The 16,325-nt window shown below is 45.3% G+C and overlaps 1 protein-coding gene across 2 annotated transcripts; it reads left to right on the forward strand.

Annotated features, from left to right (window-relative positions):
* Positions 1-678: 678 nt before the first annotated feature.
* Positions 679-16,325, forward strand: TOP3A (DNA topoisomerase III alpha). Of its 2 annotated transcripts, none has more exons than XM_048867884.2 (19): positions 679-1,249; positions 3,303-3,362; positions 4,075-4,148; positions 4,446-4,521; positions 5,492-5,600; positions 6,643-6,786; positions 7,292-7,462; positions 7,769-7,869; positions 8,041-8,115; positions 8,244-8,326; positions 8,472-8,679; positions 9,557-9,742; positions 10,666-10,795; positions 11,309-11,422; positions 11,504-11,669; positions 12,094-12,237; positions 12,637-12,759; positions 13,040-13,764; positions 15,194-16,325. In XM_048867884.2, the coding sequence occupies exons 1-19, from the start codon at positions 1,064-1,066 to the stop codon at positions 15,376-15,378; spliced, it is 3,060 nt and encodes a 1,019-aa protein (XP_048723841.2). In that variant the 5' UTR covers positions 679-1,063; the 3' UTR covers positions 15,379-16,325. The 2 variants fall into 2 exon arrangements, with proteins under 2 accessions (XP_048723841.2, XP_048723843.2); XM_048867886.2 differs by having other exon boundaries at positions 9,617-9,742.

A 16,325-nucleotide genomic window follows, 5' to 3' on the forward strand; every position in this document is an offset into this window, starting at 1 on the left:
TTTCCCTCTGTCGTCACGACAGTGTGGACTGCGGCGGCGGAGTGGAATTCGGCGGGGAGGAGGGAAGGCGAAGCGTTGGCGGGAATCGCGGCGCCCGACACCTCAGCACGGCGGGGAGCTGAGCCCCTGGCATTAGGCTGAGGGGGGAGGGAGAGGGGGATCCCCTGCCATTGGGCTGAGGGGGATCCCCTGCCATTGGGCTGAGGGGGGAGGGGCAGGGAGAGGGGGATCCCCTACCATTGGGCTGAGGGGGGAAGGACAGGGAGAGGGGGAGCCCCTGCCATTGGGCTGAGGGGGGAGGGGCAGGGAGGAGGGGGAGCCCCTGCCATTGGGCTGAGGGGGAGCCCTTGCCATTGGGCTGGCTGGGGGGCTCAAGGAGGAGGGGGCGCCCCTGCTATTGGGCTGAGGGGGGAGGGGGAGCCCCTGCCATTGGGCTGAGGGGGGAGGGGCAGGGAGAGGGGGAGCCCCTGCCATTAGGCTGAGGGGGGAGGGGCAGGGAGAGGGGGAGCCCCTGCCATTGGGCTGAGGGGGGAGGGGCAGGGAGGAGGGGGAGCCCCTGCCATTGGGCTGAGGGGGAGCCCTTGCCATTGGGCTGGCTGGGGGGCTCAAGGAGGAGGGGGCGCCCCTGCTATTGGGCTGAGGGGGGAGGGGGAGCCCTTGCCATTGGGCTGAGAGGGGGAGGGTTCAGGAGGTTGAGTCTAGTGGGGAAAGGACATGGGTGATGGGGTAAATACTGCATTGTTTTTGGGGAGGGGACTGGAAATCTCTTGTAGCTCAGATATACATGCTGAGTTAGCATCTGCTTTAAGTTTTAAAAACACGTGAGGTGGAATTTACAGTGAGTTGCCGGCAGACATCAGTGAGGAAGCTTGAGGGTCTCTAAGTTCTGCCCCATCAAAATCACGCTGGGGTCCTTTAGAGTGGTTGCTCGCCTCCTGGAGGTGGCATCCTTACCTAAGACTTTTACTGATACCTGTTGGGTATCTGATTGCGGGAAAGTGGCAGCAGTGTGAGGAAACGGCAACATGTCTTGGCAAGTTGGGAGCTGCCCTCAGCTCTCAAAATGAACTTTCAGGCCAGGCTTTTTGCCCGCTGTGGGGTCAGGTTGTTGTCTCAGTCCTGGAGTCTCTTCTCCCAGGCTGCAGAGGATATGACATTTCGAAAGATTCAGAAGGTCCTTTGTGTGGCAGAGAAAAATGATGCTGCCAGAGGAATTGCAGATATTCTCTCCAATAGCAGAATGAGGCGGGTAAGAGAGTAAAAGCAACGGTTTCTTTTTGGGTCACTTTCTAATTGGGCTTTGTTTCTCCAGCTACATAAACAACTTGTTAGGTGGTACTTGCCAATCATTCAGTTGTTTCTGGGTTAATTCATTTTGTCTTAGAATAGATATAATGTAGTGGGGCTGCCCTATAGAGTCTAAATACGACTACTGAGACTATTTAAAGCTGATATTATTTTTATGTGATCACATTAAAATGCAAGGCTTGCATTGTCTGCCTGAGCTCCCATTAGAGCCAGGAAATATGCAAGCTGCATCCTCATTTTAGTGCCAATTTAAATCAGCCCTGACCTGCAGCACCCTGTTTTGTTAGAACCGGGGGCCACTCTGCAGAGCTCTACTAGCTTGTGCTATTCCAGTCTCTGGCCTTTCCCAAACAGATTCCTACTGAAGATGAACTGTGCCAGGTTAGGTGAGGTGGACAAATGCATATTGGACAAGATGAGGCTGACAACACCAGACTCATTTCCCCTTGTGACAGAAGCAATGTTGGAATTCTGTTCTTTAGTCCTAATCTTGGTTTCCCGACGCACAGAAAAATGGACTGTGTCTTGTCTGTTTGCAGTGAGGTACTGCCTTGGTGAATTTTCTGCTGTCATTCCTAACTTGCAGTCTGTTGAATATGTGAGAAATATTAGAACCTGAAACAGCCACGGGCATCTTCTGCCATTTAATGCAATTGGTTTAGCAGGTCAAAAATGCTGCTTCTTGCAATGCTGTTATTGCTTATCAAATTCCAGTGGCTTAAGTTTTTAACGCAGTGAATATGATTTAATGGTCAGAGCAGAGACCTCAATGTTCTGTTCCAGCTCTGCCATTGATATAAGGCAACACCTTCCTTTGTCCCCTTCCTGAGCAAGCTATATCCCTCTATACCAATATTCCAGTCATGCGCATTATCCCACCTCTGTGATGCCAACTATGTCATCGTTGTGTTTATTAACTGGCATTGCAATTTCCTGCTTATTCCCCACATTTCTCATATTAACATACAGATATCTAAGATACTGATTTGATTTCCCCTGTATGTTCTCTTGTCTCTCCCTCATCCCTGCTATAACAGCCCATGCTCCCGCCAGATCTGACCCTCTTCACAGGTCTCCATGTTTTTGACTTACCTATGGCCTTTTGTCATCTGCCTCTGTCGAACTTAGTTTAGAACCCTCCTCGCTAGGTTAGCCACTCTGTATCCAAATATGCTCTTCCCTTTCCTTGATAGATGGACCCCATCTCTGCTTAGCAGTCCTTCTTCCCGGAACAGCATCCCGTGGTCAAGGAAGCCATTGTTATGTGACAATGGTCAATTCACGTAACCTCTCAGTACCTCAATCTACCCTTATGTAAAATAGGTCTAATATCCTTGTGGCAGGGTGCTGGGAGGCTTAATGTTTATAAAAGTGCAGGCAGATCCTAGGTTGAAAGATATAATAGAAGTAAAAAAAAATTGATTACTTGAGAATTGATGGTCTGACTCAATCTAGATAACGACATGCTTCCAAAGAAGATAATGTGAAATGTTTGGGCCCAATCTAGAAGCCTCTACAAACCTTGATAAGTGGAGGATACACTCGGAACAGTGTGTGCTAAATTATGTGTCGTTTTTGTAGGCTGATAGTTCATTGGGAACTTGGAATATTTTTCAGTCTTCATCCAAAGAGTTAAATCTCAGCTGTGCCACTGGCTAACTGAGCGACTTGTTCAATACAATCTCCTTGCACCTGTTTTCAATCTTGCATATCTCTCAGGGGTGTTGTACAGTGCTCTGACGCTGTAAAGCACCATTAAGTGTCAAATGTTTCTATAAATGGCCGGTATCCTTTCCATCCAGCCTGCCTTTCCTCAAGATCTTATTTAAGTCACTGAAAAATGATTGCACACCTGAACACCAGCAGCCTGTTTTTCATTTGCCACGTATTTCCATGGTTTCTGCTATAACTGTTGTTTGTGAACGTTGATTTGGGTCGTTGGTTTTTTTTGTGGGGGAGCAATTTTTTAAACATCTTTTCCATTTTTTGCCTAGAGAGAAGGGTTTTCCAAATTCAACAAGATCTATGAATATGACTATCATATGTTTGGCCAGGTAGGGTTCCATCTTTTCTTCATAACGCTCTATAACCCTTCTGGTTTAGGGAAACACAAAATGCTGATTGATTATCTAATGAAAACATTAACCAAAATGGGACAGAATTATGTATTCAGTAATGGAAATATCTGTGCAAGGAATGTGTATATGAAGAATGACCAAATTACTGTGAAACTGAGATCTCAAGTTTTCATTTGAACATGTAGGGGAAATGTCTTTCCCACTATTAGTGTTGTGCTGTCCTTATCTCCTACAGATATAGTAAGGTTCAGTGGTTAAGGGCCTGGTCTAAGAGTCAGGAGATCTGACTTCTATGTCTGGCTCTGCCACTGATCTCCAGTGTGGCCTGAAGGCACTTTACATCTCTTTGCCCTGGTTTTCCCATCTGTAAAATAGCATTCTGATATCCACCGATGAAAAGCTCTGCATACATGCTATTAAGTCAAGGAGGCATTTTCCGTCTGATCACTCATATATTCAGAATTCCAGGATTATATATATGATAATGTGTGAACAATGCTCAGCTGTGGCTGGAAGGGAAAACTATTATGTCAGTAGAAGCAAGGCAGATATAATTGACTAGAAACTGATGTGTCTGATCCATCAAATGAAAGCGATGTGTCTGGAGCTCATGGACACCAACATAAGCAGGCTTTAGCAAAACAGAAGCAACTGTTAGAAACTAATTGTCTTGATCTGTTTCCTACAGAATGTTACTGTGGCGATGACCTCTGTTTCGGGACATTTACTGGCTCATGACTTTAAGATGCCATTTCGCAAATGGTTAGTACCACTGATCTGAGAGAGCTGGTGACATGATGCTTGTCATCTTTTTTTATGCTGAGATGTGCAGTGCAATGAGCCTTTCAAGGTCAGCATGTGGAACGTAATTTATGACAATTAATGAACTGGCTAATGTGTATGTGTAGCAGTGATAAGGACAGTAATACTGCCACTGTAACCACCATTCTGGCACTTCATCAGTACACCAATAAGAGACAGAAATTACCAGGTAATCTCTTGTGAATGTTTTGATTTATTTTGTACGTTAAGTCGTGCTGTTTATCATCTCTTCCCCAGGCATAGCTGCAACCCACTTGTACTCTTTGAAGCTGAAATTGAGAAATACTGCCCTGAAAACTTTGTGGATATTAAGGTATGTGCTTGTAAAAGGCTACCTGATACTCAAATATTAGTGACATGTTTCACAAATATTGGTGCAGACAGAGAGAGGACTGGACCTCTGTCCATAACCTTTAGCTCTCTGGGACTGTAGCCAACATAAATATTTTCACTCACATTCTTCAGTCTATACATGCTGTCTGCCTTTGAACTTAGTTTCCTAGCCTAAGCACAATTAGTCAGTCAGGTCAAAGGACTGATTTATTTAAAGTAGAATCCACTCTGTAGGAATCAAGGTATTAATGGCCCCAGTTCCATCTAGATTACATTGGAAAGTCCTGTGTTTAATAAAACTTATTAAGGGACACAATCCAGATTTAGATAATGACTATTTCTGAATAAAATGGATGCAGATAAATGAGTATTTACTATAGTCATCAAAACCTGTTTGCTCACTTACTAGCCTCGTGAGATACAAATCTTGTTCTCATAAATGGCCATGTGGAGCTTCTCTCATACAACGTTACTCCAGCACCCATTTACAACCAAGAAATTAGTACAATACCTGAACGCTCCCCTAATTAGCTTAGGGAAAATTAATGAGGTCCTACTCTTTCTGATGTGTTTTGTATGAATAAAATTATATTTTAGCTGAAAATCTGCAGAGCAGCCAATGCAGTTAATTTCAGCTATATGCACAACAGAGAGGAAAAAGCACACAAATGGTGGTCTCGTGTACACATACATCTCTGCAGTCAGTAAGGTTAAAATAAAATACAGCAGCATTACTCTGCGATGTACCTGGAGGAATGGGATATGTTGCATGTAATAAAATGGAAAATCAGAACAATTCACTATAATAAATTTGTCGCTATGGATATGCATTCCATTTCAAGATCAAGTTAGACTGTTGACGTTGCTGTTGGTGAGTCACTCCTGGACTAAATTAGATGGCATGATAAGTGACCTGCTGTGTCTCATGCTGTGCCATTCCCTCATCTCAGAAAACCCTAGAACGAGAAGCCCAGCAGTGCCAGGCTCTGGTGATCTGGACCGACTGCGATCGAGAAGGAGAGAACATTGGTTTTGAAATAATCCATGTTTGCAAAGCTGGTGGGTGGAGGACTTACTGTTTCATTCTTTGAAATGCTGACTAAAAACATACCTTGTTCAGTAATGTAACTCCAAAGGCTGCTGCTGAATGTTTGCAGTAGATCCAAGTAGAATGCACTGGCTGTGGTGTTGACTGTACCAGGGATGTGTTAATGTAACACATCACCAGCAACCGGGCTACATTTACAGTCCATTGATTTTAATGGCGTCTTGGTGGGTGGAGGCAGCACAACTGGTATGGACAGGGTTAACGTTAGTGAGGGTTTTTTGTCCAACACATTTATTGCTGTCATAGCCAAAATATACAGTTTAAGTTGGACAGAACTTGCAGTCAAGGTGTAAAAGCTCGTCTTGGCTCTCTGTGGTACTGGTGGGTATCAGAAGTGAACACAGAATTTTCTCAGCTGTATTGTAAATACATCTTTCTACCCATACAGTGAAATTCCATCTAGGCTTGCTTAATTGTCACTGGGCCTGTTCACTTCCCAGATGATGTAAAGAGATGAGACGGGGAGTGTGAATGTAGTCACATTAAGATGACCCAGCAGGAGTAACTTAGGTTCTACTCTCTCCAAAGAAGTCAATGAGCTTCTCCCTCTGTCCCTCTCTCTCACTGCTAGAGGCCTTGTAAGCACTTTTCCATTTATGTTATAACTCTAGGCCAGTTTTGGAAGCTGCAGACTGCACTTGTGAGTGCAGAAGGGTGTCATTGGAAACCATCATCTGGATCCTTTTGACGGCAAAGATATAAAAATGGCCCACACTTACTAGATGTGTGTGGTTTTTTGTTGTTTTTTTACTAGATTTACAAGAGTGAAATCAGTGAAACTTACTAGGACATTATAAAGCTTCAGTGGTCTACAAAGGACTTTATTTTTGGATTCCAGATCAGCCTATATATATCGTCTAACTTGAATGGCGTTACTTTGAAAGCTTAAACTGGTTCTGGTTCTACTACCGATAGTTTTAAAGGAAATCACTGAGTATTCAGTCTCTGCCATTGGGTTGAAAATCATGTTTAATCCCTCTTTCTGGTTGACAGTGAAGCCAAGCCTTCAGGTGTTCCGAGCCCGCTTTTCCGAGATCACTCCTCGTGCCATAAGAGGAGCCTGCGAGAACCTCGTCCAACCTGATCAGAACATTAGTGATGCTGTGGATGTCAGACAGGAGCTGGACCTTAGGATAGGTACGAAGCTAGGGTGGGCAGTAGCTAAGTGTTTGCTGCTCTCTAAATCTCTCTTTTAAGGGATTCTGTAAAATTGCCCGGGCAGGTAATTGATTTCCGGGAGCGTTCATTGCCTTGCTATCAATATATAGCTCAACAAAGTGGAGGGGTTAAAGTATCTAAACTCCTCTAGGTTATCGTGTTAGTTCCAGGATAAAGAGCGGGCATCAACCTCTCATTGTTTATTCTTCCAAAGCACAGCAGGTGATAGTGGTTCAAAACATCCGTTTGCATATCCCTGTGACATGAGACAGAAATTTGCAAATGGATCATGCCTTCACTCAGTTGTTTCCAATAAAATAGTTGCTCTTTGAAGGAGCTGTTAGGTTCTTAACTATTTATGTAACACTTGCTGGGCCTCTGCATTTCGTGTTAGTTGAGTAACAGAAACCAAACTTGCAGGTAGTGTGATTACTTTTTAAAATTATTATCCCAACTTTAAAATCCCTTTTTTGTTTTCTTCCAGGTGCTGCCTTCACCAGATTCCAGACCTTGAGGCTCCAGAAGCTCTTCCCCGACGTTTTAGCTGAGCAGTTGATCAGCTATGGTAGCTGTCAGTTCCCAACTCTGGGATTTGTGGTAGAAAGATTTAAAGCCATCCAGGCCTTTGTTCCCGAGGCCTTCTATAAAATTAAAGGTATGTTCTGGGACAATAGTGCAGTGCTCTCAGTGTCTGACAGGGTTCAGCGCTTTTGAAAAGGAAACGAAACATAGCTTTACTGAAAAACATGAATGAGGGAGATGCTTTTGTGTAATACACAAACATTGCTACAGATGTGTTGTTGTTTTTTTTTTCCCCCTTCCCTTGCCGTGGTCATTGAGCAGTTTGGAAGGTTTCCCAAAAGTATGCAAGTTTTCTATGGCCCTCTTTCCTTACCCGTCTAGCCAGTGCAGTCTTACTTTGTACCATCTCTCTGATGTAGTGACCTCCTTTTCAATGCAGTGGCCCATGAACATGAGGACGGCATGGTAGACTTCAACTGGAAGAGGAACCGACTCTTTAACCACACAGCATGCCTTGTCCTCTACCACATGTGTATGGAGGTAGGAAACCTTGTCAAACATATAGGGTCCAGCATCAAACAAGCATTTCTACCTCTTTCCTTCTGGTTGGCAAAAGCATTAGACAGCAGCTGATGCCTCATGGGAACCTTTGAACAGCACTCCATATAGACACTTCAGTTTGATTTTCCTTTCTGCGTGCTCTGTGCTTAGGATCCAGTGGCCACTGTTGTCGAGATTGGGAGCAAACCGAAGAGCAAATGGAGGCCCCTGGCACTAGACACTGTGGTATGTTTGATATGATGATGCTAAAAAGTTGTTTTTTTTTTTAAAAGGAGCATTGAAAATGAGTTTGAGTGACTGTTCAGGTTTGTGCGGCAAATATTCCCATTCTTCTCTGTCTCTTTATGACACAGGAACTCGAGAAGCTGGCTTCCCGCAAGCTAAAAATAAATGCCAAAGAAACCATGAAAATAGCAGAAAAGCTCTACACTCAAGGGTAAGAATTCCAGACCTGGATGTGCTGGAATTAAATACCTTTTACAGAATAGCAGACCTTTAATCAAAAATGGGACAAGCCCACAAGAGGAACGGTGACTGGTTAGCATCCAGTGTGGTTATTCGTTTTTCTTTTTGTCTCTAAGGTACATAAGCTATCCCCGAACTGAGACCAACATTTTCCCCAAAGACCTAAACCTCACCTCTTTGGTGCAACAGCAGACCCAAGACCCCAACTGGGGAGCCTTTGCACAGGGGATTCTAGACCGGGGTGGGCCAACCCCTCGGAATGGGACCAAATCTGATCAGGCTCACCCTCCCATTCACCCCACTAAATATACATGTAACCTGCAGGTGAGTCTAACACAGAGCGGAGTTGAGTCACTAGCACGATTTCTGCTATTGACAATGCACCTTATCAGTGACTGGGTATCATGGTGATTATAACAGACAGGGGCTTGCTGTGCATATATTAGCAAATTGAATTAGACTTTCCATATCTTCAAAGGTGGGTTTATCTCTTGAAAGAGCCTTTCTAAAATATGCTGTCCTGATCATAAATGTTTCTGCACAGAAACCTGGCTGGAAAATACTAGGTGCTATAGAAAATCGAAGCTGGAAATATGCACCTCTTACCCACTTCCAAGCTTTGACTTTTGAAGTCCACATCAGATTTTCAGTGGAGGTTCTCTTTGCTTATCCTAAAACTGTTCACTGCCCCTAGTTACATTTCCTCATTAGTCCCAACACAGAGGAGATGCTGCTTTCAGTGCATACTGGACCTTTTCCTTATAGACACTTTTTTTTAAAAGGCATAGGGACCTAAACCACTTGACAACCTGAAGCAAGTGATGTTTTAAAGTTATGCTTTGTGTTGGGGGGGGGAGTAATTATTATAACACTAAGGTCCCTTTCACGGAAAGATCTTCATTCTTAACAGAGGTGTACAAGTACCTATTAGGTGTATTTTATGGGTGGGAAAACGAAAGCACAGAGGCTAAATGACTTGCCTAACAAGGTTAGTGGTATAGCTAGGAATAGAACCCATGTCTCTTGACTCTTAATCTCTTGCTCTGATCTGTACTTCTACTGGATTCCTCTTGATGTCTTCACTTCTGGTCCCAAGGGACTTGTGTTCTGAAAGAGGGCTCTTAAACCTATATTTGTGTGAGTGTGGTGTCCTTTATTTGGAGAAGACTCCTGACCCTCTTCTCTTCATGTGCGGTCTTAGGGGAATGAACAGCGACTGTATGAATTCATTGTGCGTCACTTTTTGGCTTGCTGCTCTCAGGATGCCAAGGGACAAGAAACAACTGTGGAGATTGACATTGCTAATGAGCGATTTGTTGCTCATGGACTAATGATCCTGGCCAGAAACTATCTGGATGTCTATCCTTATGAGAAGTGGAGTGACAAGGTAACCATCTTGATCAAAGTGTATGGGAGATGGTAAATTGGGGAGGAGTCATTACAAGATGCAACTGGGTTTAATGTTACTCAGTAGTTAAGCTTGCCTTGGCTCCATGCTGATGTGTAAACACTTAAGGGCCAAATTCTGCTGTCAGATTACCTGCAGAACTTCCATTGAGAACTCCCTTGTTCCAATTGTTGTTCTACCCTGAGGTTCATCTCTCACCTGAAGACCTGCAGCTCATTTTGGCAGTTTTGATTGCTCAATTCCCTTCCCCCTCCCTCATTTGACCTCCCGAGGAAGGGACCATGTCACGGGTCTGCATGAGGACCTGATTGTTTTTTTGCAAACTTGGTGCTTTCCCTTCACTTGCCAAAAGAGGTCACTGTTGAACAATGCTGGGCCCACTTTTTCTTCCCAGACATTGAGTATGCTACGCTCAAAATCTGGAGTAAAAGCTGTTAAGAAAGTTGAACAGCAGTATAACCAAGTGGCTGTGCTTGACCAGTTCGTTGGGAAGACAAGGTTGTTGAGAGAGGAATGTCTCCATTCTAATTCTTTAAGTGAGCAGTCTGTGCTTCAGGGTCTAAGGACAAATTTGGTTACTGATGTTTCAGAGCAGAACAGTTGTATGGCTGAATGCTTAAGGATGTAGGGGAAAGCAAGCAAACTCTCACCCTCAAACTCTTTGGATTTGTGTGGTATCTCTTTAAGACCGAGTCCAGCCTTGGAATTGGTAGCAGTTATGAATCTAAAAGCTGGTGAACAGGCTCCTGTCTGTGTTCCCCAGGTAATGAGACATGAGTCTCCTGCAGAACAGTACAATGCAGTACCCCTAGACCCACGCCTGCTTTGGATTTTTAAATTCTATTAAACAAATGTTGCAGAAGGTTGTTTCATTGGAGTTTGTACTTCTCTCTGTCCTTCAGGTTCTCCCAGTGTATGAGAGAGGGTCTCGCTTTCAGCCCACCACAGTCGAGATGGTGGATGGGGAGACCAGCCCACCCCAACTCCTCACGGAAGCTGATCTCATTTCACTCATGGAGAAACATGGCATCGGTCAGTATCTGCATCATATGGGACTGTGTGACCTCATGCTGTCTTTAGCAGAATGGAGTTGGTATACCTCTTCCCCCTTTCGTGGTCCTCTGTTAAATCTGTAGCTGTAATGGTCTCTCTCTTCCACCAGGTGGAGAATTCTCTAAATACAGCTGATACAAGATAAAAGACATTGTGTGGACACTTGCATTCCCAAAGTAATGGAAGGGGGAAGATCTAAAGGCCAAGTCTGGAGTCTATATAGGACTCTGCAGATTGCAGTTTAGCTCACTGGAGATACAACTTTACTTCCCATCTCAGTCTGTTTAGGGCCCAGTTGTGCCCTCCCAGGCTCCCTTACAATTGGCATTGGAGTCAGTGGGGGTTGAGGGCAGCATGGGCCTGCACTTGCCCATTGTGATAAATTTGCGCCTGTATTTAGCATCCCAAGTCGCTACATTAGTAAATATCAGCTTGTAGAGCCCCGATGGTTTGTTCATGCCAGCTATTAAATGACTGCACAATGACTTTCAGGGACTGATGCCACTCACGCCGAGCACATCGAGACCATCAAGTCACGGATGTACGTGGGGCTTACTCCAGATCAGAGGTTCCTTCCGGGGCACCTGGGCATGGGGCTGGTAGAAGGTAAGGATGTTGATTGTAATTAGGAGGGCAAATGCCTTTGCTATCCCTTCCTTTCACTTAAAGCAAGGTATCGTTCCTCAGGCTACGATTCCATGGGCTACGAGATGTCAAAACCTGACCTTCGTGCTGAGCTGGAGGCTGATCTGAAGCTGATTTGTGAGGGGAAGAAGGACAAATTTGTGGTGCTGAGGCAGCAGATTGAGAAGTACCAGAAAGTCTTCACTGAAGCCATGGCCAAAGCCAACAAGTGAGTATCAGGAAACCCCACGCTTTGTCTCTGCAGTCTCCCAGAACAGGAGCCAGGAAAGTAGAGGACTTAGCTTCATGTCTGGGGCTCTGATCACGTCAGAGCTTATTTCCATGACGTGCATAGGTGTTTCCAACAGGAGGCATGGAGTCTGAATGCTGATGCTGTGTGCCTGGTGGGCAGCTTTGGAGCTGGTGTCGGAAGGTGCCAGTCTGTGCTGACCTCTGGAGTTGCACCCACACCATGACTGAAATGGACGCATTTTTGTCCTCATGACGTTCCTAAATGGACTTATTGTGAAGTTCGCTAGAGCCCAGCTGCAGGAGCAGCTACTCGCCCACCATCTCCGTCGTATGGAAAATGGGAGCAAATGTAAATGCTCCTGGCAGAGGGAACCAATGCGACTGTGTGTGGTTCTTTCCAGGTTGGATCAGGCTTTATCTCAGTATTTCGGAGAAGTAAGGGCACTTGAGCAGCAAGAGGAGATCTACCCAGCAATGCCCGTTTCCATTCGGAAATGTCCACAGTGCAACAGTGACATGGTCCTGAAGAGCAAGAAGAATGGCGGGTCAGTGATCTCTGTTAAGCTGACGACAGCTCGGTGTGTTGATGTTGTGTGGCTCCCTTGTAGCTCAGTGTAGGGTAGAGCACTCACCCAGCCCTTCTCCCCCTCACAGGGCATCTGAACTACAATGACAAGGGGTGTGGTTATGCCACTGCCCTGTGCCTCCAGGGCCCTGGGCATAAGGCCAAAGTTCAGATGCCATGAACGGTAAGAGCTGTGCATACCCAGTTGAGCCGCAATTCTGGAAGCACATGATAGTTTTTATAAAACAGCCTATTTATGCTTGTCTTTAACAGTGGGTTGCTGATCCTTGTCCCATAAGGTGTGTAGCTGCAGGTGGAATGGCTGATGAGTTCTCTTGATTCTTCTTCTTCCTCATACTAACCCTTTACTCCTCCACAGCTTTTATCTGGGCTGCATGAACTATCCTAACTGTAAAGCAGCTGTGTGGTTTCCTGAATCTGTGCTGGAAGTCAGCAAGGATGACAGTGTTTGCGCTGTGTGTAAACCCCATCCGGTTCATAGGTGAGTATCATTCGTTACATACAGACACACACAACTGCCCTGTCCCGTGATGGTCTGAGGAGGATGATTCATCTGGCTATGGTCGCTTTAAAAGCAACATTGACTGGCCTCCAAAGCAGTGCAGTCCATTCCTCCTAGACTGGAAGAATGATGGGTGCAGCACCAGACCAGGAGGGCAGGTAGAATAGAATAAGCATGGTGGGACCTCCATGTCTTTGCTGGAACCTTGAGAATCAAGAGGGGGAGAACTCTGATCTGAGATACGGATTTTTTCATTTAGGCTGAAATTTAAGTTCAAGCGAGGTAGTGTTCCACCCCTGCTGCCACTGGAATTTGTTGGCTGTATTGGAGGTTGCGATGAGATGTTGAGAGAGATCTTGGACCTGAAATATTTACAAGGACCATCCAGACCGGTACAGTCAGTCAACCGGCCAGCTAACTACCTACAAGTCAACCAGTCCCTTAACCGCATGGCCAGCTATGAGAATGGTCACATGAGGCCTACCACAAACCCTGGTGTAGCAAGGGCACCCAGAGCTGCTAGTCATCCAGCTCCTGCTGCTGCTGAGAACAATGCAGTGGTGTGCAACTGTAGGGAGGAGGCAGCATTGCTCACGGTGCGTAAAGAAGGGCCCAACCAGGGCAGGCAGTTCTATAAATGCAGTGCCGGCAGCTGCAACTTCTTCCTCTGGGCCGATCAACAATCAGATGATGGAAACAGCGTAACCCACAGGAGCTTTGCTGCACCCCCCGATTCCTTGGGTGAAAGGCCTCCAGGAAGCTTCAGGAGCCTTGGAGGAGGAAGAGGTCTGGGCCGCTATGGAAGCAATGGTTTTGACTCGGGAGGAGGGGGCAGTGGCACGATGTGTAAGTGCGATCAGCCGGCCATCACACGCACAGTCCAAAAGGAGGGACCCAATAAAGGGCGTCAGTTCCACACCTGCCCAAAGCCGAGAGAGCAGCAGTGCGGCTTCTTCCAGTGGGTGGATGAAAACGTGGCCCCAGGTGAGGATGGGCTTGTGCTCGGAGTTGGGGTTTGGGTGGGATGTAATGGCTGGGGGCTGTGTGTTAAAGCTGAACTGAAGGGAGATATTGGGCACCCCTCAGGCACATTCTTCAAAAACTTCAGATAAAAACAGGAAAAGGACTGCAGAGCTACAGAACTTGGCAGAGGGACTCGGGCTGCTGTAAGGTAACTCGTCTGAAATGCATTAGATTTGTCCTTTAAAGAACTGTCCATTTAGTCTAAAAATCTTACCTGGTTCTTTGTAACAATAAGGAAACTCAGAATTCTGTCTTAAATTGCTGTCCCTTTGACTGAGCTAGAGCAGGGTATGTGACAGGTACCCCGATACAATTTAGCCCGGAACAGATTTATTCAGGTAACGGGACTTCTCACGGCTGGCTGTGGTAAGCTGCGTGGGTATTCATTTCAAAGGCACAGTTCAAGGCACAGAGCTCTTGACCTTTCCTAACCTTCATAGGTTGGGGAATGTGCTGCCAGCTGGAAATACCTGTTTTCAGGAAATCTGTTTCTGAGTGGATGAGAACTTGAAAAGGGAGTGGGCATCAATTTGGTGCTTCTGTGCCCTCTGCTGGCACTGGAGCTGCACTTCATCCCACCACCTCTGTTTAAGCTCCATTAAATGTGGATCATCCTCCCTCTTGTATTTCTACTTAATGGGAAGAGCTAAAACTGCCAGGTAGGGCAGCATCAAACCTTCCTCAGAGGGACAACTGAGGGAATCAAATGTTAAAGGGATACAGTTGGCTATTTTTAAAACTTTAAATCCTATCTGGAATCCTTTTATTCCTTTTTTATTTTTTTTAAAAGGGTTTTTTTTCTGGTTCCCTTTTATTCTTAATGGTCTCTTCAGCAACAGAGAAACTGACCGTTCTAAAGGGGGGAATGGTGAAAGTGACTATTCCTGGAGTGCTGGCAAATTACAAAGTAGGAGGAGCTGAAAAAAGATGTTTGTACAACTCATTTCAATTATAGTAGGTACAGAAAGGTTTTTTTTTTAAAAAAGGGACTCAAGTATTTAATGTGACCCTTAAATATCCAATTTTTTTTTAAGCAAACTTAGGGGGGAAAAGTGAAATTAGCTGAAGTCAAGTCAACTGTATTATTTTTGCTGTTTACAGTTTGGACTTTGTATAGTTTAAACTAATTACTGAGGTAGCTTCCCATTTTGATCTCGTGCACTAGCCCAGAGCTGCAAGATGCTGCCCGAGAGCATATAAATCCAAACAGAACAGATGCATCTTTAATTTCTTGAACACTTTTGAGTAGTGGGATTAATAAAACATTTAAATGGACCCAAATTCCCTGGCCATGTCCCCTGCATCTGGACTTGTCATTCTTCCCCTATTTCTGTGGCTCACATGGTGTTAAACTGCTTAGAACCAACTGTCTGTCTCTCTCTCTCTGTAGGAACTGCTGGAGCCTTCTCTTCAAACCAATTCAGGAGCGACGGGCACTTAAGAGGGTCAGGAAGCAAAGCTAAAAGACCAAGTAATCTCTCTTCTGAAAAAGGACCTACTCCCAAGAGACAACGGACCTGTGGCATTTGCCACCAGCTTGGTCACACCAGGAAGACATGTCCTCAGGACCACTGAGGAAGGACAGTAGATGGGATGCTCTTGTAGGAAACGCTGAAAAAGCCAGTCCTGAACTGCTCCAGGAGTGGCTGGCTGTAGAGATGCAGTGGATTTTAAAAGTAGAATGTCTCTGGGGCTTGTGTTCAAACCACTTTCTGGAAATGTGGCTAAAGCAGGTCTGCTCTTGGTGGTGACCAGCACACTCCACTATGCCTTGGGAAGTTTCATTCTTACTTATTCAGACACTGGGCTATCTTCTAAAGGAGACTCAACTACTGCTGCCATTCCTTGGTCTAGTATTCTGTGGGCTATTTTGTAAACACAGGCAACGTGTTTAGAAACCCAAAAGACTAGGTCCCTTCTCAGATAATGCTTTGGACAAAAATACAGCTGGTTGCTGGGGAGTGAGAGAGGCTTTTCCCAGAGCTGCAAACCCCAAATCTCTCCACAGCCACTATTCTCCAAGGCCCTTCTGTCTAGGAAATAGTGGGGGGCTAAAAGGAGTAGCACTGAAGGAATTGGGAGGAAACCTTTTACACACACTGCTGGAGCAGCTGGTGTGGTTTGTTTGAAGACCAGGGAGCAGTTAGGGATGATGCTGTCCAGGAAACCATCTCTGTTGATGGTTGTGAAACAGTTTCTTGCTTTTCACAGGGTGGGATTTGATATTTTAAGTTACCCTTCCAGCTTAGGGTTAGTCAGTCAGTATTTCCTTACACCCCTGACTCTTGCCTCCAAAGGAGAATTAACAGCAGAGAAAGTAAAGCCTCAATCCCTTGCCCTGGAGAGGGAGCTTAGTGCAAGTGCTCAAACCTGAGAACCTTCACATAGGCTGATACTGAATTTAGAATCCAGCTACTCCTTGGACACTGTGAGCAAGGGAACTTAATGAAGCTGCTAGCTAATGCAAATTGTTTTGGTCAGATTGAAGTGCCTTTTAATAAAAAGGAGAACTCTTTATTTTA

This window comes from Caretta caretta, chromosome 10, assembly GCF_965140235.1.
Source record: "Caretta caretta isolate rCarCar2 chromosome 10, rCarCar1.hap1, whole genome shotgun sequence".
NCBI classification, from domain to species: domain Eukaryota; kingdom Metazoa; phylum Chordata; order Testudines; family Cheloniidae; genus Caretta; species Caretta caretta.